The sequence below is a fragment of the Chiloscyllium plagiosum genome, unplaced genomic scaffold (genome assembly GCF_037043375.1).
Source record: "Chiloscyllium plagiosum isolate Xiang-an unplaced genomic scaffold, Cpla_swu_hap1 HiC_scaffold_5, whole genome shotgun sequence".
Taxonomy (NCBI): Eukaryota; Metazoa; Chordata; class Chondrichthyes; order Orectolobiformes; family Hemiscylliidae; genus Chiloscyllium; species Chiloscyllium plagiosum.
The window spans coordinates 48,637,457-48,660,627 of NW_028270143.1; the positions used below are offsets into that span (position 1 = coordinate 48,637,457).

The 23,171-nt window shown below is 40.1% G+C and overlaps 1 protein-coding gene across 1 annotated transcript in view; it reads left to right on the forward strand.

Annotated features, from left to right (window-relative positions):
• The first annotated feature begins 1,237 nt into the window (after nucleotides 1–1,237).
• tfpi2 (tissue factor pathway inhibitor 2) overlaps nucleotides 1,238–23,171 on the forward strand; it is a 40,180-nt gene continuing 18,246 nt past the window's right edge. Inside the window, exons 1-2 of the mRNA XM_043689941.2 lie at nucleotides 1,238–1,583; nucleotides 13,685–13,864. Of these exons, the coding sequence (XP_043545876.2) occupies nucleotides 1,508–1,583; nucleotides 13,685–13,864 (256 nt within the window). The 5' untranslated portion in view covers nucleotides 1,238–1,507. The remainder of the gene's footprint in view (nucleotides 1,584–13,684; nucleotides 13,865–23,171) is intronic.

Consider the following 23,171-nt stretch of genomic DNA (forward strand, 5'->3'; position numbering starts at 1 on the left):
TTGGATCTGGGATGAGGTGAGAGAGGGGAGATAAGGAAACTGGTAAAGTTGATGTTGATGCTGTGTGGTTGGAGGATCCCAAGGTGGAATATGAGGTGCTCTTCCTCCAGTTGTCAGGTGGCTTGGATTTAGCAGTGGAGGAGGCCCAGAGTCTGCATGTCCTTGGTGGAGTGGGAGGGGGAGTTGAAGTGGTCAGCCACAGGGCAGTGAGGTTGTTTGGTACGTGTGTCCCAGACATGTTCCCTGAAAAATTTCACGAGTTAGTGTCCTGCCACATCGAGAGCAGTGGACACAGTAGATGATGTGGCTGGGTGTGAAGGAAAATCTCTGCCAGATGTGAGAAGATTCTTTGGGGTCTTGGACAGAGGTGAAGGAGGAGGTGTAGGTACAGGTTTTACACCTGCAGCTGCAGTCCTCACTTTCTCCCGACTATCAGACATTGAGTTTAATCAATAGCTGATCCAATATCACTCATTTAGCCTGAGTTCGATTTCTATTCTTGGGTTTAAATCTGTCAAATGTTGGCCTCGATCCTCAAGGCAGCATAAATGATAGGCGTATCGCTTCTGCCCACTGCATTCTAATGGAACTGTTGAGTTTCAACTGAGACTTCCAACCTTAGTTGAAGCAGAAGTGAACCAGGGTAAATAAGTTTTTAAAAATCTCAGGTTTTTTGTGAATTGGTGTGGGCTTGAGTGTTCTATGTTGGTGCTAAGAAAACTGTAGTTCTGAACTTTTTAACTTACTTACTTTTCTAATTCTGTAACTAAAATTTTGTACCTAGATACTTTGTACCCTGGTGGTGTTGTGTATGGTAACAATGTACACTTTTCGCTAAACTCTTGTACCCTGAACTTGGGTTCATAGAGTCATAGGACACAGAAACAGACCCTTTGGTCCGACCAGTCCATACTGAACATAATCCCAAACTAAACTAGTCCCATCTGCCCGCTCCTGGTCCATATCCCTCCAGATCTTTCCGTGACAAATGTTATAATTGTATAACCCACTCTACCATTTCCTCAGGAAGTTGATTCGATGCTGGAACCAACGTCAGTGGAGAAAAAAAATGCCTCTCGTGTCTTTTTAAAATCTTTCTCCTCTCACCTTAAAAATATGCCTCCTGAAATTCCCCATCCTAGGGAAAACACAAGTTGCGACAATAAAACCAAAATTTAATTGAGTATGTGATGAATGTTGAGTGAACGAATGAGAGCGGGGTAAGTGGATGAACGCACGAACGACTAACGGTGGGGAGTGAGTGAGTAGTCCAGTCCGGGGGGAAAATGATAACATGGATGGAATTAACGTTTTTGGTGTTCCACTGAAACATCTCGGAGCCAGACTGAGTGCAGTGGCCGGAACACCCGCTGTATAAATGTACCAGATTGGAGTTTCCTGAAATCGGCGGGTGGAGAGTCCACTGCTCCAGCACAGACTAAAGTCACGAGTCACAGAGAGGACTCTACAGTGAAACCAACAGGAACTCATTCGCTCTGTCCAAATCATGGAGTTGCAGCTTTTCACCATGACCTGCAGCATCTTGCTGCTGCTGGCTTCACGATTCAACGTGGCACAGAGAGGTAAAAGCTTCCAAATTGTCTAGAATGTAGATTTTAAAAAATTTCTTCATTATTTTCCCCCAAAAAAACCATGAGATCTTCCGTTACGTTATCGGAAAAGCACTCGGGATATGCCTTTGTAGAACGATTTAGGATTCAAAACAAATTTCGGGATTGGGTCTGATTGAGTAGTTAAGAGCAGCAACCTGCTTTTTGAGAACTGGAATTTACTGTCCGTTTTGCTAGTGAACCAGCAGAATGAGCAGTAGTCAGTCATGCGGAGTGATACCTATTCCTAACTGAGACTCGACATTCGCTTCACCCAGAGTCAGAGTTTCCACATCTGCATAATTATATAATTTTCAATCAGAAATTTAGGGTATTGGGAGAATGTCAAACGAATAACAAAGTAAATTATCAATACCTTTCATTTAAACTGACAGCGAAGTTAAACTATGTTTCAAGTCGTCTTATCAGTGGAGATTTCCGAGACACAGTTAGATCAACGTTTTGGAATGAGTACACACTTAGCGTTTTTTTCCAACAGCTGAAGTATGTTTTTCATTTGTTATTTTTCACTCCTGGAATAAATTCTGTTCTGTCACTCTTTTTCCCGTTTTTCACCCTGCGAAATATTTTCTTCCAGAATGGGTGATAAACTCCTGCAAGAGAAAGACTTAGACTTAGACTTTGACCAGATTTAAGTGCAGCTTTTAAAAACTTGTGAATAATTAAGTTATTATTAAAAATCACACAACACCAGGTTATAGTCCAACAGGTTTAATTGGAAGCACACTAGCTTTCGGAGCGACGCTCCTTCATCAGGTGATAGTGGAGAGCTCAATCCTAACACAGAATTTATAGCAGGAATTTACAGTGCGATGTAACTGAAATTATACATTGAAAACTTGATTGTTAAGCCTTTCATCTGTTAGAATACAGTGATAGTTTCACTTCTTTCATGTGTAAATCACAAAACCTTTTTTTAAAAAAGTTGCATTCTCGGGTTAGCTGTTAACGATGGTGATAGCTAGACAATATGTTGAAGGTGTTGGCCCCCTGTGTTTATGTAAAACTCCGTTATCTCACTTTTTAGATTAGAATCAATCTAAACATTATGGCATAGACAGAGAACACAGGGGTAAAAACAATGACTGCAGATGCTGGAAACCAGATTCTGGATCAATGGTGCTGGAAGAGCACAGCAGCTCAGGCAGCATCCGAGGAGCTTCAGCAAAATGAAGGGCTTTTGCCCGAAAAGTTGATTTTGCTGAAGCTCCTCGGATGCTGCCTGAACTGCTGTGCTCTTCCAGCACCATTGATCCAGAGAACACAGGGGGCCAACATCTTCAACATATTGTCTAGCTATCACCATTGTTAACAGCTAACCCGAGAATGCAACTTTTTAAAAAAAAGGTTTTGTGATTTACACATGAAAGAAGTGAGACTATCACTGTATTCTAACAGATGAAAAGGCTTAATAGACAATCAATTGTTCAATGTATAATTTCAGTTACATCACATTGTAAATTTTTGCTATAAATTGTGTGTTAGGATTGAGCCCTCCACTACCACCCGATGAAGGAGCAACGCTCCGAAAGCTTCTAATTAAACCTGTTGGACTATAACCTGGTGTTGTGTGAATTTTAACTTTGTACACCCCACTCCAACACCGGCATCTCCAAATCATAAGTTATTATTGTTAGCGTTAACACCGAGGACCGAGTTGGCTTTCTGATGTGTTGAAACTTTGTTTAAAACATGACATCCTGAAGGATTTATAATTATCTTGCCTCGAAGTCAGAAATCCCAGATGACCTATTTGAATATTAAGTACCTCTTGTCTTCAGAAGCTGCAGCTTTTTCATAACAAATTCTAACTCAAACTGTCGCATGTTAGACTTGAATGTGACTCAGGGTAGAAATCTGCCAACTGGACACTGTACTGGACTGGGTCAGTTTGAAATTGTGTAAAGGACCCGACTAGAGAACTGATGAAGACAGCCACATTTAAAGTAATTTTTATGCTAAAGTTTAACCATATTTTCTACTCCTGTTCCCAGTGATCTGATTAACATCACTTCTGTGATGTTTGACTCTACAGTTAAAATGCATTAATAATTTTCAATTCTAAGAGATTTTTCCCCATGTATATTTTTTTGCCTCAATCAAAGTAATGTGGTAGATAATTACAGAGCTCTCATCCCCAATCTGAAGGAATGGATGGAATACTTCTGTTATACTTCCTAGCCTCCGATATATTTTGGTTTTATTGCCCAGAGTAATCTGCTAGTGTTAGAAAAAACTACTGGCTTTGCTGTTCCTTATGTGAAACTGAGACAGCAATTTCAGTGGGAAACAGATTAGCAGTTACACTCAAATCCAAAAACACTTGTTGAGTTGCAAATCTTCAAACTAGTTTTGTGAAGATTACGTCTTGCTGTCCTTCTCTCCACTGAACTGCAGTGAATGATCTGATGTTGCTCTACTCAAACAATAGATATCAACTAAACTCACTACAGAAAGCTGTCATTTTAAAGTAGCACTATACTTTCATCAGTAAGTGATTTAAGAGAAAACATCGTTTGTTCTCATGTTCACTTTCTGTACCCAGTTTAGCACTGGATTCACCCACTCAAAATTATAAATTATTCTCTGTCCTTAAGATGTTAATTTTACAATCCATCAATCTGATTTCATAAGGCTTGTCAGTTCACTCCAGATTTCAAATGGAGCAGATCGTTAAGTCTCAGAATGCTCTTTTGTTTTGGAAACAAAGTTTTTAACACAGTAAGACTTGGTTTAAAACAGAATTAATGACTTCCTGTTTGGATTCTGTAATTTCTTTGTGATGAATTCAGAGAAAAAACATGGTTCATCATATTTAATTTATGTCATATGGTAGGTTACAAGAACTTATTGCTGCCTTAACATTTTCCTTGCAATAATATTTTTCAGCAGAAACACTGCATGCTTTAAGATGTGAGTCAGGATGTGTGCTGTTATCAAAGATCGCATGAGAGTCCAGCACTAAATTATAGTTAACAGAATGTTACTGACTCCCACCTGATTATCATTTACTTGTAGATATCAATAGAGTTGAGATGGTTACAGTTGATTTAAAATTAAAGTATACTGACTTTTTATTTGCATTAAAGAAAGCCAGGCACAACAAGCCTAATACAACAGGAATGCAAATTATGAGGTGAATGAGGATTTTTTTAATATAAGTAAGTTAGTTTGTTACAATTTGTCTTATCAAAATACTGTACATGACAAATACACAATGCCCTGTTACTATAAAGTGGACTTGTAGCTTACATGGCCTCAAGTCATACCAAATATTTTCCAACCAATTAAGAACTAGGTAACTTGATCACAATCATTAATGAGATTGTGACTGTTATTCTGTTTATGGTGAAGCATTTTGTGGGATATGTATTCACCTGGAGACTGATCATTACCATTGCCTTTCTTCAAGTGGGTTCTTTAACTGTTCATTGAAAGGGAAGACACAGTACATTGGTGAACTTGTTTGACACCTCTGTTCCATGTGACACCTCTGTTCCATGTGACACCTCTGTTCCATGTGACCAAATTTCATGAGGCTATAGTATTCCCTGCAGTGCCTAATTAGACCAAATAAAAATCAATTTCTCATTCATCAAAATGTTGCATGACCACAATCATTTGTAAATACAAAAATTACCTTCCAAATCATCTTTGTCTGTAAAGTTGTGCATTCTTAATGTCTTCCTTAAGTTCCAAAATTGTACTCGGCACAGCAGAAGTGTACTTACATATGTGTTATAGGATGATATCAAAATTTCCCTACTTTTACTCTTCATTCCCTTTGAAATCTGGAATTCCTTTCGTGGAGATAAGTCGATTGGTTAGCTAGCAATTGAGAGACCATAGAAAGTGTTTATTTCTCTATTAAAATTACTTTCAAATTTTCTAAAGAGACTTTTCTGAAATATGACTTTGGCTTAATGGTTTTGACAAAAAAAACTTTCTGAATGCTGACTTACACGTGGTGTTCCGAAAGCCTCAGTATTGGGACCACAGCTTTCCACTCTAAACACTACCAATCTGGATGAAGGAACTGAGGACATTCTGGCTAAATTTACAGATGGTGCAAAGATAGATAGAGGGACAGCTAGCATTGAGGTGGCAGGGATGCTGCAGAAGGATTTGGAGAGGTTAGGACGGTGGGCAAAGAAGTGGCAGGTGGAGTACAATATGGGAAAGTGTGAGATTGTGCACTTTGGTAGGAAGAATAGAGAGTTGGACCAGTTTCTAAATGGAGAGAAAATTCAGAAGTCTGAAGTGCAAAGGGACTTGGGAGTTCTAGTCCAGGTTTCTCTCAAGGTAAACTTACAGGTTGAGTCAGTAGTTAGGAAGGCAAATGCAATGATGGTATTTATTGAGAGGACTTGAATATCAAAGCAGGAATGTACTTCGGAGTCTTTATAAGGCTTTGGTCAGACCACATTTGGAGAATGGTTTTGGGTCCAATATCTTAGGAAGGATGCACTGGCCCTGGAGTGTGCTCAGTGGAGGTTCATGAGAATGGTCACAGGAATGAAAAGCTTAACATATGAGAAATGTTTAAGGGCTTTGGGTTTATACTTGATGGAATTTAGATGAATGAGGAGGGATCTAATTGAAACATACAAAATACTGAATGGCTTGGACAGAGTAAATGTTGGGAAAATGTTTGCATTGGTAGGAGAGACTAGGACCTGAGGGCATAGCCTCAGAGTAAAGGCAAACTGCCTGATCTTTCAAATTCAGATATTCATAACAGCAACAAAAACAGAAATTGCTGGAAAAGCTCAGCAGGTCTGTAGCATCTGTGGAGAGAAATCAGAGATGATGTTTCAGATCAAGTGATTTTTTTTTCCCCATAAAGACAGTTGGGTTGATCTGTGGGAGTCATGTGACCAAACCCTCTTGGGAAAGGAAAAGTGCTTACCATTGAGACAAAAGGTATTCATCACAGGTAATCAACTGTCTATGGCCCATTCCAGGGATTAAGTAGAAAGCCATTAATACATCTCTTTGTGTGATAGGTCTAACATAGTAGCTTTTACTCTTAGAAATGATTGTCTCTGTATCATATGATAACTCAACAGTGTGCACTCAAGAGACAACAGAAGAATTGATACTGACTTCAGGTTTACAGAAGATAATTGCCAGTCACATGAATATGCAGCCATTGCTGGGCTACTTACCATTTTCAAAAAAAGCCAATAATAAAAAATATGCATGACAATAAGATCATCCACTCATTTATTCATTCAAATTTCCAAGTTCAGTTTATCCAGATCTGCCCTTGTAACCATAACTGCCTTTAAGTTAATTATATTAGTGAAATGAAGGATAAGAATAGTTTTATTATTTGGCAACTTGTGCTCTCAAATGGAGGTAAATGGGATTTTCATTTTCAGTTCTGTGAATTGAATCGTCATTTATTGTCATTTATATTTTTCATTTTAAAAAGTACACAATGAAAAGTGTTTAAGTCATCATATCACAACACCTAAATTAATCACATAAGAAAAAAAATTAAAATTAAGTCAAAGTTCATCTTACTTCAATTCCTGGCTCTTGAGTTCAGGAAAAGACAGTACCACTGCAAGGCTGCCATGCCAGGCCACTGGAATACTGGGCTAGAAGCCACTGTCAAAGCAGGCCATCCATGTTGGGCCGCTGGAATCCTGAGCTGTAAGACACCACAGCAGCTGCCACAAGGACCCATCTCATCACCGATCCAGGGAATGAAGTTGTCGCAAAACCAACCCAATGGATTCCCATGGTCACCAGATGCTGGTCAAAACCACCTCTTTGCCGATGCCACTGCCGGTCTCTGCTGATGTGGCAGTCAATACCAAGAGCCTGTGCTCACTCCCCTGCCAGGCAACTTTTCTAAGATTCAGATACTTTGTTTTTTTTTCTACAATTTTAATATTTGTTTTGTAACTGTGGGTCAAAGTATTTCTAAGAAATCATGAAACTTAATCCAGGTGACTCTAAGTTACTTGTTGACATGACTGTTGAAATGTTTACTAAATGATAAACAGAAAGAAGATCCATACTAACCGATTTACAGTTTTAGCAGCCTCCAAGTAGTCAATTCTGTGTCTTATGATCCTGCTCCACAGCTACCTGATGAGGGAGCAGTGCTGCAAAAGCTAGTGCTTCCAAATAAACCTGTTGGACTATAACCTAGTGTTGTGTGATTTTTAACTTTGTCCACCCCAGTCCTACAACGGCACCTACAAATCAAAAAATAGTAAATTAGCATGTCTGAGAATTGCATTTGGTGGCTGTGCAAAGAATCATCAGTTGACTAAGAAATTAGACAGGATGGGAGTGATGCTTCACTGGGGTTAACATCTGTAAAGGATGTTGTGAACAATGGTTGAATTTTTCTTTTGCTGTTTATGATAGAGCTTTTCTTTTCGTGTAATAAATGGATATTCTTTTAAGTACGTTGACAGCTTCATGTGAACATGTTCAGTGATTAATCACCATAGCAACAAAAATTAAAACTTATGGTCTCTAAAACCAGGTTTCACTCTTGGATCTGAATTGTTCAAGATTGTTAGCACCGCAGCCTCACAGTGCCAGGGACCTAGGTTTGATTCCCGCCTTGGGTGACTGTCTGTGTGGAGTTTGCACATTCTCCCCATGTCTGTGTGGGTTTCCTCCGGGTGTTCCGGTTTCCTCACATAATCCAAAGATGTGCAGGTCAGGTGAATTGGCCATGCTAAATTGCCGATTGTTTTAGGTGCTTTAGTAAATGTAAGGGAATGGGTCTGGGTGGGTTACTCTTTAGAGGGTCGGTATGGACTTGTTGGGCCAAAGGGCCAGTTTCCATACTGTGGGGAATCTAATCTAATCTAAACTAGGATTATAATATTAGTCTTGGACTCACTATTCTCTCTTTCTTTCAAACTGAATGCATAATCCAATCATTTTATGGCCGTTGCTATGCCAAGTGGTTCCTTTACTATGAATTAATTCATTAATCCTGTCTAATTATACAGTTCTAGGTTGAGAATAGCCTACTGTCTGGTTCAAAAGTGTGCTGCTCTAAGAAACGGTGGCACAGTGGTTAGCACTGCTGCCTCACAGCGCCAGAGACCCGGGTTCAATTCCCGCCTCAGGCGACTGACTGTGTGGAGTTTGCACTTTCTCCCCGTGTCAGCGTGGGTTTCCTCCGGGTGCTCCGGTTTCCTCCCACAGTCCAAAGATGTGCAGGGCCAGGTGAATTGGCCATACTAAATTGCCCGTAGTGTTAGGTAAGGGGTAAATGTAGGGGTATGGGTGGGTTTCGCTTCGGCGGGTCGGTGTGGACTTGTTGGGCCGAAGGGCCTGTTTCCACACTGTAATACAATCTAATCTAATCTTAAAAAAAAACAATCCTGAAAATACTCTGATCTCAATTTTTCCTGGCTACTTCAACCAATCTGATTCATATAATCTATATGTAGACTAAAATCACCCTTGATTTTCAGAACCTCCTGTTATTTATTCCTGAATGCCTTGTCCTATAATGAAGCATCAGGTCTACAAAATACAACAACATGAGACTTCTTACCTTTTATGATTTCTCACTTCCACCAAAATTCTACATTGTGAGCTTTAGAAGTAAGATCATCTCATGGTTATGCCAATGACATCCGAAATTAACAAGGCGACTTCACCTTTTTGTGTCCTATTTTCCTGTCTTTGGGAATGTCATGCAATCTTGAACGTTCAGGTCTCAGCCTTGGTCACCTTGCAGCCAGATCCCTAATGGCTATTGCATTGTATAACCATTTTTGTTTGAGCTGACAACTTAATTTATGTCTGCTCCATACCTTCTGATATTAAATATTTTGCAATGTCTCTTTGTAGTTGGGCATTTAAAAATTGTGCTCTTGCTGAAAGACTTATTACAGAACTCAACCTGCATGTGGCTGATTCTGACTTGCCTTATTCTTTAAGCCATCTTCCCCTCCTGGAACAAAGATCTCGTGCATTTGCATGTGGGTTTTCTTTATTTGAATGTGTTCTTGCTGAAGGACTGGCTGTAGGATAGAGACTCAATTTAACGTTTCACCCAAAGAAAATTCCTCCATCTCTGCAGTACTGTATCAGTGATGCTTTACCTTTTAACTTCGATCCTTTTGCTATGTTGTAATGAAGTTTTTATGTACCTAAGTACCTTTGTACCGAAGATTGTGATGATTGTGGCAATGTTAGACACTTTTTGCTGTACTTCTGCACTTGAGTACGCATGACAATAAAATCTAAATCTAAGTGTCTGTCAATATTTAGTTGTTCAGGACTCTGGGGCAGAACTTTAGTCCACAACCTGTGACTGAGCCACAGCTGATATTGTTTCACAGTAGCTCTAAGGCCTTTATTCATCCTTGAATCTCAAATCACCAGATGTTCCCAGTGCTCAGCTACTTTTCTATTGCTACTCAGACTTACAACATTCAAAAGCTAATGTTTAAAGCTTAATAGGTGACAAAGCAGATTCTCCCCCTCCCTCAACTTCATTTTTACCATAATTATTACTTTTTTTTGCTACAGTCACTGTACTCAAAATGTTAACTCTGCTTTCTTCCCACAGATGCTCCCAAACCTGCAGAGTTTCATTAGCAGTTTCTGTTTCCTGTTTACAAGTAGACTTGTGTTTGCATTGGTTAATTGGCAGATGGAATTTATGGGTTTTGGGAGGGGTTGAGGCCATGATGGCATTTCAACAAGGGATAATGATTCGAATGCAGTTCATTGTGGAATAGGGAGCTGGTGGAGATCAACAAAAACAGGGCCAATAGGCGAGCAGAAATCAGTGATCATGTTCTCCATCACAAGAGTTTTGAGTCAATCAGTCAATGGAGTAGGGTATGGAGTGTGGTGAGTAATACATTGGAGCAATGGGCTGACTGAACAGAAATGCATGGATAAATTTGTATAAGGACTTCCCCATAATTAGAGATCTTCGAGATTCTACTTTTCAAACTTCTACTCAGAAGCCCAATGTGACAATTAAATCTCCCTAAGGTTTATAGTCAGGCCTGCTGGATTCATTTATATTTATAAAAATGTTGTTATCTTCCAGAAACATGTTTTGAACATATTCCGACATTACATATTGTACTGAGTCTTGGTACTTATTTATTCTCTCAAAGGCTTAACACTTAACTAATTACAGCTAAGGTGCAAAATCCCACTGAAGTCTGGCAAGGCCACTGGAAGATTTTTGTTTGGAAACATCACTGATTTCCGAAGAGTTGACATGGGTTGCATGGATTTTCAACTGTGTTTGATACTCAAAATTATTGCAAGTTAGCTGTGTTAATAAAGTTAAAAATTAAACAACACCAGGTCATAGTCCAACAGGTTTATTCGGAAACACTAGCTTTTCATGTAATTGAAATGATATATTGAACAAACCTAGACTGCTGACCCTAGACAGTATCTAGGTTTGTTCAATATATCATTTCAGTTGCATGGCACTGTAATCTTTTGCTATAAATTCTGTGTCTTATGGTCCAGCTCCATAACCACCTGATGAAGGAGCAGCACTCCAAAAGCTAGTGCTTCGAAATAAATCTGTTGGGCTATAAGCTGGTGTTGTGATGTGGAACTTTGTCCATCCCAGTCCAACACTAGCTCCTCCACATCCTGGTTTAATAACACAGCTTTATTTTTCAACAACTGTAGAACAGGAAAAGGTGACAAATTTCTTAAAGCATCTTAAATTTTTCAACTCACTATCATGTTTTGTAATTATTGTACTTATATACTTTATAAGACAGATTTATTTGGACACTCCATTTCACACTTCAGTGTCAATAACTACTGAGAAAACCTGTCCTGAAAGGATTAATAGTGCTGGATTTGTAAGCAGCTTTAATTGTCTATTTTACAATTTGTAATTGTTTATTTTAGCCAATTATATATCTCCAGCTCGTTTCTGAACACAATAACCATATTTTATTGAGATTTACATGGAAATCAGAACTTCCTTCAATTGAACATTGGAAAAACCAAAGTTTTTTATTCAGCTTTGATAACTGTGGTCACAGGTTCCAACATTCACCCAGCTACTTGATCAAACCGATTACAATTCACTCTGTCTCACTCATGAGTGTGACTGAATGTTCAGTTATCAGGAGAATAAATTGACTTTGCACGTGACCCAAAATCTCCACACATGCATTGTCTCTCAGAAGTAGTGGTGATTCCAAGGTGAACCCAGGCTGAGAATTTTCCTTCCCAGCTCAGGGCACTGAGATTGTGATAGAAACACAGAAAATTCAAGTGGGAGTAGCTCTATTAGCCTTTCAAGACTGCTCCATCTTTCAGGAGAAAGTGAGGACTGCAGATGCTGGAGATCAGAGCTGAAAATGTGTTGCTGGAAAAGCGCAGCAGGTTATGCAGCATCCAAGGAGCAGGAGAATCAACGTTTCGGGCATGAGCCCTTCTTCAGGCTCATTCCTGAAGAAGGGCTCATGCCCGAAACGTCGATTCTCCTGCTCCTTGGATGCTGTCTGACCTGCTCCATCTTTCAGTATGCCTAAAACAGTTCATCTTACTCAGTACCCAATTGCTGTTTTCTCTTCATCCCTTTTGATCCTTTTAACCCTAAGATATATTCCTAGCTCCTTTTTGAAAACGTTCAATGTTTTGACCTTAAATGCTTTCTCGGCACACAACTCTTTTAAGTAAAGAAATTTCTCCCCCTCAATGCTCTACCCCATATTTTTAAACTGTGACTCCAGCTCTGGACTCCCCAGTCATCAGGCACAGCCTTCCTGGATTTACCCTGTTTATTCCTGTTTAGAATTTTAGAGGTTTCAATGAGATCTCCCTCTCTTATATTGTCAAACTGCAGTGAATATAATCTTAACCGATCTAGTTCATATGTCAGTTCAGCAATCTGAGGAGTTATTCTGGTAAATCTTTGTTACACACCCTCCACAGCCAGAACATCTTTCCTCGGATAAGGAGATCAAACAACACAAAATACTCCAGGTGTGGTCTCACTAAGGCTCTGTAAAATTGCAGCAAGACATCCTACTCTTGTATTCAAGCTGCCTCACTATGAAGGCCAATATCCTAGTTGTTGTCTTTATTGCCTGCTGCACCTGCATGTTTACTTTCAGCAACTGTTGTGCAAGGACAGCCGCATCTCATTGTACCTCTCCTCCCAATATATCACCATTCAAATACTAATCTGTTTGCCTTTTTTTTGCTGACAAATTACCACACTCACATATAGCCACTTCTACTGCATCTGCCATACATTTGTGCACTCACTCAACTTGTCCAAACTACACTGAAGCCTCTCTGCATCGTCCTCAATGTTCAATCTTTCCACCCAGCTTTGTGTTGTCTCCAAACATGGAGATGTTACATTTAATTTCCTTGTCTAAGAGAATAGCTGACGTTCAAGCACTGATTACTGCAATTCCCACTTGTCATTGGTTGCCAATCAGAAAATGACCCGTTTATAACTAATCTTTGTTTTCTGGTTGCCAACTAGGTTTCAATCCATTTCAGCACACTGCCCCCAATCCAAGATGCTTTAGTTTTCCATGCTAATTTCATTATTAAGAACTTTTTGAAAGTCCAAATAAACCACATTCACTCACTCTCTCCCTTACCAACTCGACTAGTTAGATTCTTGCAAAACTCCAGCAGATTTGTTGAGTGTGCTTTCCCTTTTATAAATCTAGGCTGACTCTCTCTATCCTCTCACTGTTTTTCAAGTGTTATACTATTAAATCTTTTATAATGGACTCCAGCATTTTCCCCATTTCTGTTGTCAGGCTAACCGGTCTGTAATTCCTAATTTTTCTCTACCTCCTTTTTTCAGTTAATGGTATTACATTAGCTACCCTTCAGCCCAGCGGAATTGTTCCGAATTGATAGAACACTTCATGATGTTGCAGTGTTAAAGATGAACCACTTCTTTTCTGAATTTGATATTCTGACAACTCTGTAATGGTTGGGATTTCCATTGTTTCATGTTTCTAGGTACCAGGACATTTATTGACTCAGCTAATGTGTAATCATAAAGATGTCACATGTGACCATTTTCATTTTTCTAGACAACCGAGATGTTTGCTTACTGTTACCAGACCCAGGACCCTGTAAGGCCTTGTTCCATCACTTTTATTATGACAGATATACTCAGAATTGTGAGGAATTCGAATATGGTGGCTGCAAGGGTAATGCAAATAACTTTGCAACATTGGAAGAATGCAAGATGCACTGCCGCAGAATTAAAAGTAAGCTCCTCTCTTTCTTTCTTCTCTGTTTTGTGATGAGCATTTTGCCAAAATGAGTTGTTTATTTGGGAAAATGAGAGAGTGACAAGAAATGTGAGGGTTCTTGCTTATTGAAACAGTTTATTAAAAAATGTTTTGAGTAGTTGATGACTGAACTGTACAATTGAAACTTACAAGCTACCTATTAGGAGAAGAAGACAAAAGAAAAACCCTGCATTTATTTGTGTGGTGAATGAAATTCAGTTATTATTTAAATGTTTTATTTTACAAGAAAGTGAGTTGGATTTCTCATTTGCAGTTAAACTGTGAGAGAGTGAGTTTTATGGTGCCAAGTCTGCCATGGTCCAGTACACATTTTCACGAATAATCTTCTGCCTTTTGCCACCTCCATCATGCAGCCAAGTTGTTGGGTATGATTCTTGGGGAATTGTATGGTGAATGAAGCAGAAACACTCTCCACTGCTGAGACCTTGTGGGGGTTCATATTTCAACCACAACATTGAATTCTCGGCCGAACAGCACTTCAGATACTAGAAACCAGCAACCGGCCCTCACACTGTGGTGCTCAACTGTCTGGGAGGATAGGTAAGCTAGACCCATACTTCCAGGACATGGATCTGGAGTTGTTGGTAGTCAGGGTGGGAAGGTTGAGAGCAGTACGTTTATCCTGCTGACAGTCTAAGGAGGGCACACCACCAAACCCAGCCAATCTGGACAGAAAATTGCAACATGGATCAGTTTTGTCTCCAAAGTCAAATGTTCAGACATATAGAAAGGTTAATGTTCTTGTGCACTCTGCAAAAGCCATTTTCTTCTCTCTGCTGAATCACCTTCACTAGGCCAACACTCACTCTAACTCTGCCGCTGCACATGCATCTTATCAATGCTCATGGAGTACAACTCTCACCATTGAATGCAACATATCTTCTCAACAGCTTTCACCTATCTCGTCCAGTAATGACCACATCTCATGAGCGAACTAAAAATAATCCTTCCAAATTACCAACCCTTCTGTGCTTCCTACCCTCGCATTGGGGTTATTTCACCCCCTCTCCTCATAAATCACCACCAATTGCTCTTGCATCCATTTCCATCATACTCAAACCCTCTCTTTCTCCACATTGCAATAAACACCCATAACTGACCAAATAGTCCAGGCCTGGTAGGGTCCAGCTCCTAGTGCCAGAGGAACACTTGGTGCCTGGTGGATAGGCCCATGAACCTCTATTCCTGCTTCTCGGATGCTGCCTGACCTGCTGTGCTTTTCCAGCACCACTCTAATCTTGACTCTCACTGGATTAACAGTCCAGTGATAATACCACTAGGTTGTACTGCTAAATAAGTAGCAGACATTTTTTGCTGTCTGAACCAGTTAAGTTGCACCCACATGAGCCTTGGACAGTCTCTTCAAGACATTCCAAGAATGGAAGAAATTGCAATCACCAAGCATTACTTATCTCTCCTAATCAATCAATTCCTTCACTTCAGATAGGGTCATTGAACCATCACTTTGAGTGCTGCACATTGTGTTTTGCTTCAGCGTTGTCTATATTAATGTGCAGGGAATATATAAAGGCCTGGATTGCACACATCATTTCATACTTGTGTCCACCTCCTGAAGTAGAGTGCAGAATTTGTGATGACTCTGCAGGGAATTCTATCTTTCAACTTTTTAAGGGATGGTACTGCCATTGAAGGTTGGGAGATGTGAACTGCCCATGGTATGTGTCCACTTTCTTCTGTATAGTGGTCTGCCAAGCAAAGGTGCACAAAGTGCTCCATCTCATAGGTTAAATATTATCCCTAAGGATGATGTGGAGGAGCTGGTGTAGGACTGGGGTGGACAAAGATAAAAATCACCCAGCACCAGTTTATTTGGAAGTACAAGCTTTCAGAGCGCTGCTCCTTTGTCAGTTAGCAACTGTGATCCTGCCCCACTAGCTGCCTGACGAAAGAGCAGCGCTCCGAAAGCTAGTACTTCCAAATAAAGCTGTTGGACTATCACCTGGCGTTGGGTGATTTTTAACTTTATCCCAAAGGATGTTGAAGCATTTCAGGGCAATCTAAGTGTTTATGTGAACTCAGAAATATCGAACATTTACCAATGATGGAAGGATGGATAGGAGATTCCTCAAGATTCCTGCCAACTTGATTATTATCATAAGGGACCTCACAGCACAGCAGTCAGATGTCACATCCTTAAGGGGCCTACCTATGTGCCTTGCAATGTCATTGACTACTGTGTTGTCCTTTACGGTCACATAAGACAGTTTATATGTAAACACTTCAAAGTGGGCTCGCATGAAGATATCACATGTACAAACACTTGGATAATGGGCAAGTTGTCTGTGAATTTTCCTTTTGGGTCTCCCATACTGAAGATTAAATCATTAGCGTACACCAGAAACAGCAAAGGATCCAACATTAAGCACCAGTCTGCGATGTGAGACCTTGTCAATTGTCGTAATGAGTTGAGAATGTGGTGCTGGAAAAGCTCACCTTACACACCGCCACAATTGTCGTAATAAAATTGTTATAAATAACGTCCACTGCACTACCCTTGTCGATCCTCCTTGATACTTCCTCAAAATTCAGTTAGTAAGACATGTCCATTCTTTACTACTACCGGAATGACTATTCCTGGTTAATCCATGCCTTTGTGAGTACCAGTTAATCTTATTTCTCAATATTGATTCTAATAATTTCCCACCTGAGGACAGACTGACCAGCCTTTAATTATTTGGCTGGTCTATCTGAATGATGACACAATTTTCACATCTCTCATTTTCTGGTACCTCACTTGTACCTAGTGAGGGTTAGAAAATGATCCTCATTAATAGTGTAGATAAATATTCATCAGACCCTGGAGATTTTTATCCACTTTAAAGGATGTCAGTCTAGTCTTTTGTGTTATATGTAATGTATCGAATATTTGACACATGTTCTCTTTAACTAGAATGTCAACATCATCCCTCTCCTTTATGAAGACAGACACAAAATGCTCATTAAGATCCTTATCCACAACATCTACGTCCATATACAAGTTACCATCTATATCTGAGATCAATGTTACATTTTCGTTAGTCATCTTAGTGCTCTTAATGCATGAATAAAATATCTTTAGATTTTCCTTAAATTTGTCAGCCATTTTTAAAAAACTTTCCTGACTTCCTTTTTTACCAGTAAGCACAGTGACCATTCCCTCAGCAATTCACTACGATTAAGCCCATCCCCAAACTGGGTTTGCTTGCTTTCTCAAACTACATGGACTGTTGCTGATAAAACTCTTAATTATTTTTGACCAAACCCCAGTGATGGACTATGTTGTTCCATTTCCCTGTCCACAAATATATTGGCAGCATATCTTTGACTGACCACAAACTGTCGCCATCAATTGATATCTCCATGGTACCCCATATTGGACTACCCTTAGTCCTTGAACTATTTGCACATTTTCTGAGAGACTGACCATACCTCAATCCCCTTATACAAGGATGTAGATCCAGGGACTGACATAGGATCTAGCACCTGAAAGCCAATGCTCTATACAGGAATAGGATGAGATGTTGTCTGACTATAGTGGTACATCAGACTGACTATTGTCCCTTCACCTACATTTTGACTCTTCTCTCATGATGTGCTTGAAGTTCATGCAGTGTGTTAGCTGCATAAGCTGCTGGCACATGCTGCAGCTGTGATATTGATATAGCATGGTGCTGCCATGGAGTGACATGTCAACTGCCTAATCAATGCTCCTCACTATCACAAGTCACCTGCCTCTCCTCTAATAAAAGCAAATACTGTGGATATGGGAAATCTGAAATAAAGAAGCACATTGGACTCAATGTTAACTGTTTCACTCTCCATAGATGCAGCTAGTCTTGCTCAGTTTCTCTAGCACTTCCTGCTTTAATTGCCTCACTCACTGCATTTAAATAAAAGCTGAAGTGGATGGCAGTGTGTAATTGACTATGAAGGTTAGTGAGTACTAAGAAATAAATGTCACCATAGAGGATGGCTGACTGGAACTCAGTCTGTGCTACAAAATCAACCAGAAGCAGACATGATCGCAACATCCCAGTAAGGGGTAAAGTAATTGAGCACTAAATAAAACGAGCTAAGAGCTATGAGTTTGTGTCAAGTACAAAAGCATTCTGTATAGATGTGGGAGATGCCATATCTTTCCCTGTATGCAAGATGGCTAGGCAGAAGCATGTAAGAAGTATGTGTCTGTCAGTTACAAATTAGTATCAAAGTTTTAAAGTAGTGACTCAGTTGGTCTGAGAACAGGTATGATGATGTTGTGAGGCTGCTGGTTTGCTGATGCTGACTTACTTGGATGAAGGGTAGAGGAGGATGGTAATCATGGCACATGTCGGGATGGCAAAAGAGTTGCATTATGGCCAGGACAGACATTCTGAGATCTTCAGGTGACAGTAGCTGTTCTGCTTGATCTGTTAGAAATTTGTCCTGTCGTGTTTCTCAGTGGAGGAGAGGAGAACTGGCAATCAGGTGTAACTAGGGTGAGTTGGGACTTTAATGCAATAGAAGGAGGTGTTTGCCACACAACAAGATTTGGGAAAGTTTTTCTCAGTACCAGGAATCTTTCTATTTAATTCTCACTCTGTTATCATCCTTAACTGCACCTTGCAGGAAAAGGAACATTCTGTCTGTCATCTTCAAAGTATTTTTGCAGATCATTCTGTGGAGAATTTCATATCTAATGACATTGCTATAAGACTTTTCTTTTAAAAAAAGAAACAAATGTTAAGGTTTTTTCTCTGAAAACATTTCCATAAGTAACTCCACATTCTGAAAATTCCTATTCACTCACTGGGATTTATTCTCAGTGGGAACCTTTATTCCAATTTCCTGTATTGTTGCCCAGATAGCATTTTTCATTTAGGTACTTTCAGAACATCAGTTTGTTTTTTTTTTTAAACAAAATTCTTTCATTTTGTGTACCATATTAATTTCTTGTTTTCTGAAGATATTGTTCTACAGCTCTAGGACCTAGTCCAAATAATTAACTCTTGACATGAGCCAGATCTTGTCCTTGTGTCATGTGCCCAAGTAAGTATTTTGGAATTGTAGTCAATGGATAACAAATAGAGTTGGGAACTGAGACCCCTAGCATCCTTTCTTTCTGATGGTTGTTGCTTGATGCTGAAGCAGGTTTTAGCATCCCCAGTTCCAACCCATTTGAGTTCAACTGATTTAATACTGAACAAATAATTATATTAAGTATAGCAGCTGGGATGTCACATTGCAGTTGTACAGGATGTTGGTGAGGCCACTTTTGGAGTACTCTGTCTAGTTCTGGTCACTCTTTTAGAGAAAAGAAATTATTAAATTGGACAGGATGCCAAAAGGATTTACAAGGATGTTACTGAAACTGGAGGCTTTGAGTTCTAAGCAGAAGCTGCATAAGCAGAGATACTGTTTATGCCTTTGGTTTTATTTTTCAGTGCCTTTCAGTGTCCAATCAGTTTTTCTGACAATGACTATAAAGGTCCTGACACAATTTTTCAGATCTAAGAACAATTTAAAGTTCAAGTCTATTTCAGGATACACCGGCTTGAGTTCCTGTCAAACTGCCAACAATCCGGTGAATTCAGAGAAATGTGTCAATGCAAAGGTACTGGATTTGATTTCACCTCAGCTAACTTAACTGGTGGGATTACAGATCTGGTCATTGCTTCTTCACATCAAATCCTTCTGAAAAGCACTCCTGGGCAATCCTAAGGAATATACCATTCATGTTCAAATGGAAGAAAAACATAAACAATTGCAGGAGGCCATGTGCTTGACTTTAGAACAGCTATTGCCGTTAGCAGATTCAGTGGAACGTGCAAGATATCCAAATCTTGTATAAGGTCTGGCTTTTCTTGCACCTGAGACAGTGTTCAGTATTTTGTGATATATGTTTCATAAGTAGACATCGGGCTAAAATGTGTGAGAAATCCAATCTGCCAGAGAAACCCAAAGTACAACACACTTACCACATAAGGACAGGTGAAGAAAAGTCAGTGAAGGAACAATACTAAAGAGGTTTCCAAAGTTCAATTTATGGCACTCATATGTGTCACAAAGTCCAAGTGAGAACTGCAGCAATGCCATTTACAGATCCCAGACAAACAAGACCTGTGCAAAACGTAACATCTCCCATGGAAGCTGCCAGAAAAACTGAAGTCTTTACTTCCATCCCAGTTTTCGATCCTAAAAGAAATGGATAATATACAGTAGAAGCCAAATTCAACACTGCTGCCAGAGCAAATTTCATTCCTTTATGTATCGTATGCATGATGTATTTAAGGGACTGGCACAGTGTTGTACAGTCCATTCAAAATAAGCCCATGGTTTCCAATTGATCCTAAATGCCATGCTTTGGCATTATCTGTTTTAAATACCAATATAGATCCTTGGGATGAACACCTGAAATCTTTGACAAAGTTGAAACAAATGGAGCAGCTGTTATCAGTATAGCAACAGTTACAGACCTCCATATGGTTACAGTCCAGAAGGTAACAAGCCTATAACAGCAAAGATTGCAGGCTACAGTATCGATCTCATACATTTTGGTCATAACTGAGCCATTACAGATTCAGCTGTATCAGAGAATGACCAACAGCAACAGCTCTAAAAGATTATCATCATTGGGTGTCCTTAAATATATCTAAGAGATCCCTGAGCAAAATTGCAAGTCATAATTCTGCAAGCTCCATGTCAAAATATGAGACTGCATAGAGCACATGAATATAGAACAAACACCAAGAGATTGGCACTTGAACCCAGACATTGCCTGGTATTGACAAGAAAACTGAACAATTAATCTAGTTGTGTGAAACATGTCAGTCCATTAACCTCAACAATCAAGAAAATGCCTCCTTCTACATGAGACTCGTGAGCTAGGGTGCAAGGCTACAACTGATCTATAATTCAATCTGGTGACTGACTGACTATTTCACCAAATTTCCTTTTTAGGTGATAAGTCAAAAGATTTGTGTAGGACCATTGCAGCAATTGTTGAGATATTGACTGTCATATTCAGTTTGGTGTGATTTAACAAATTGTCAAACAATGGGTCCGCAGTACACTAATGTACCCTTCCAAGATATGAAGTAAATTGCTGTTCAATGTTTTGCCTGTTTCTCCTCATAATCCTCTGTCACATTATCTGATTGAATGTACTGTTTGTCCCAAGGTTTTTGAATAACTGTGTGAAATCTGTGCTATGCCTTCTGCACAGATTTGGCCTCACCAGCAACTGTCAGGGTGTGAGGACAGACCCACACAGTTCTCTCTTACACTTTCACCATCCAAACGCATATGTACGACACTTTGTTGAAAAGAAGGGAGAAAACAGTACAATTTTTCATTGAGCATGCAAACAATAATTATAATGTGAATGAAGATAAAGCAATCAAGTTTGACACTTACAAAAAGAATTCTGGAAGGATTCTACGTTGTTGTGTCTAGTCTAGACCACTTGATGTAATAGGCAATGATCAAGTCCCACAGAAAAGAGATGATATGTCTGAACTGCAATTCATCAACCACTTATCATACCAGGTAACAAGCACTAATCAATATATATAAAACACTCCAATATAAAGGTACTCACCTTGCCTCTGTTACTGAGTTATGGAGTCAGTGTCTGTGTCATCAGTTAGTCAGTTATGTGCATATAATGTACAGTAACATCAGTAAGTATAGAACCTAGACTGTGTATGTCTGTGATATTATAGCCTTGTAAACAGTTAGGTCTTATAAATAAACTTCAAGATATCTAAGCCACAGAACCCAAAATTTATGATATGCATTACATGGACCAACATATGTAGTAAAGCATAAATAGCATGATAGACATTCAGGTTTTAGTTAATAATACAACATAAGTGAAAAGTCTAATCACATATGACTTGGTTTTGCACACAACTGTGCAGTTGCCAACAGCACTGCAGAGGAGTTCAAGCCAGTCCTTTAATAAAATTTAAGTGTGAAAAATAATTTACTAAAATGGAAAACAAGAGCTTTGTTAAGCTCTATTGAGAGGGTCCGTGAGCTGGATCATTCTGTTACAAAGAAGTCAAATGTTCATGTAGAAATTGGTCAGTTCAAAAACATCATATAATTTAGAGAAACTTAAGTTTGTACAGAACAGTTGCATGAATTCCTGCATAGTTTTTCATGTGATTTATCCCTGTGTTTTGTGAATTGAAAGCACCTCTGTCAACCTATCATGTATTAGTGTGAATAATCACTTTCAGTAATATGGGTACTCAAGAGGAGTCCAACTGGCACGATGACACAGTGGTTAGCACTGCTGCCTCACAGCGCCAGAGACCCAGGTTCAATTCCTGCCACTGTCTGTGTGGATCAGTGGTGCTGGAAGAGCACAGTAATTCAGGCAGCATCCGACGAGCAGCAAAATTGACGTTTTGGGCAAAAGCCCTTCATTAGGAATAAAGGCAGAGAGCCTGAAGCGTGGAGAGATAAGTTAGAGGAGGGTGGGGGTGGGGAGAAAGTAGAATAGAGTACAATAGGTGAGTGGGGGAGGAGATGCCTCCACCCCCATTTCCCCCCACCATCACACCTACTCCAGGTACTGGCTCCAACCCCACTCCCAGCTCCACACCCACACCAGATCCCAGCTCCCAGCCCTGCCGAGTTTTCACCATCCCTCCAGACCTCCCACTCACTGAGGACGAACGATCAGTCCTCAGCAAAGGACTCACCTTCATCCCCCTCCGTCCACGCATCAATGAATTTAATACACGCCGTGACATCGAACACTTCTTCCGTCGCCTCCGCCTCCGAGCTTACTTTCACAATCAGGACTCCCGCCCACCTTCCGAGGACCCCTTCGCCCACCTCCAACACACTGCATCCACCTGGACAACCCGCGCTGGCCTATTACCTGCCCTCGAACTCTTCAATTCCAACTGCTGCGGGGAGATTAACCGCCTCAACCTGTCGACCCCCCTCCCCCACTCCAACCTCTCACCCTCACAACGCGCAGCCCTCCAATCCCTCTGCTCCAATCCCAACCTCACCATTAAGCCAGCAGATAAAGGGGGCGCAGTGGTAGTCCGGCGCACTGACCTCTACACCGCTGAAGCCAAACGCCAACTCGAGGACACCTCTTCCTACTGCCCCCTCGACCATGACCCCACCCCCCATCACCAAACCATCATCTCCCAGACCATACAGAACCTCATCACCTCAGGAGATCTCCCACGCACAGCTTCCAACCTCATAGTCCGGGAACCCCGCACTGCCCGGTTCTACCTCCTTCCCAAGATCC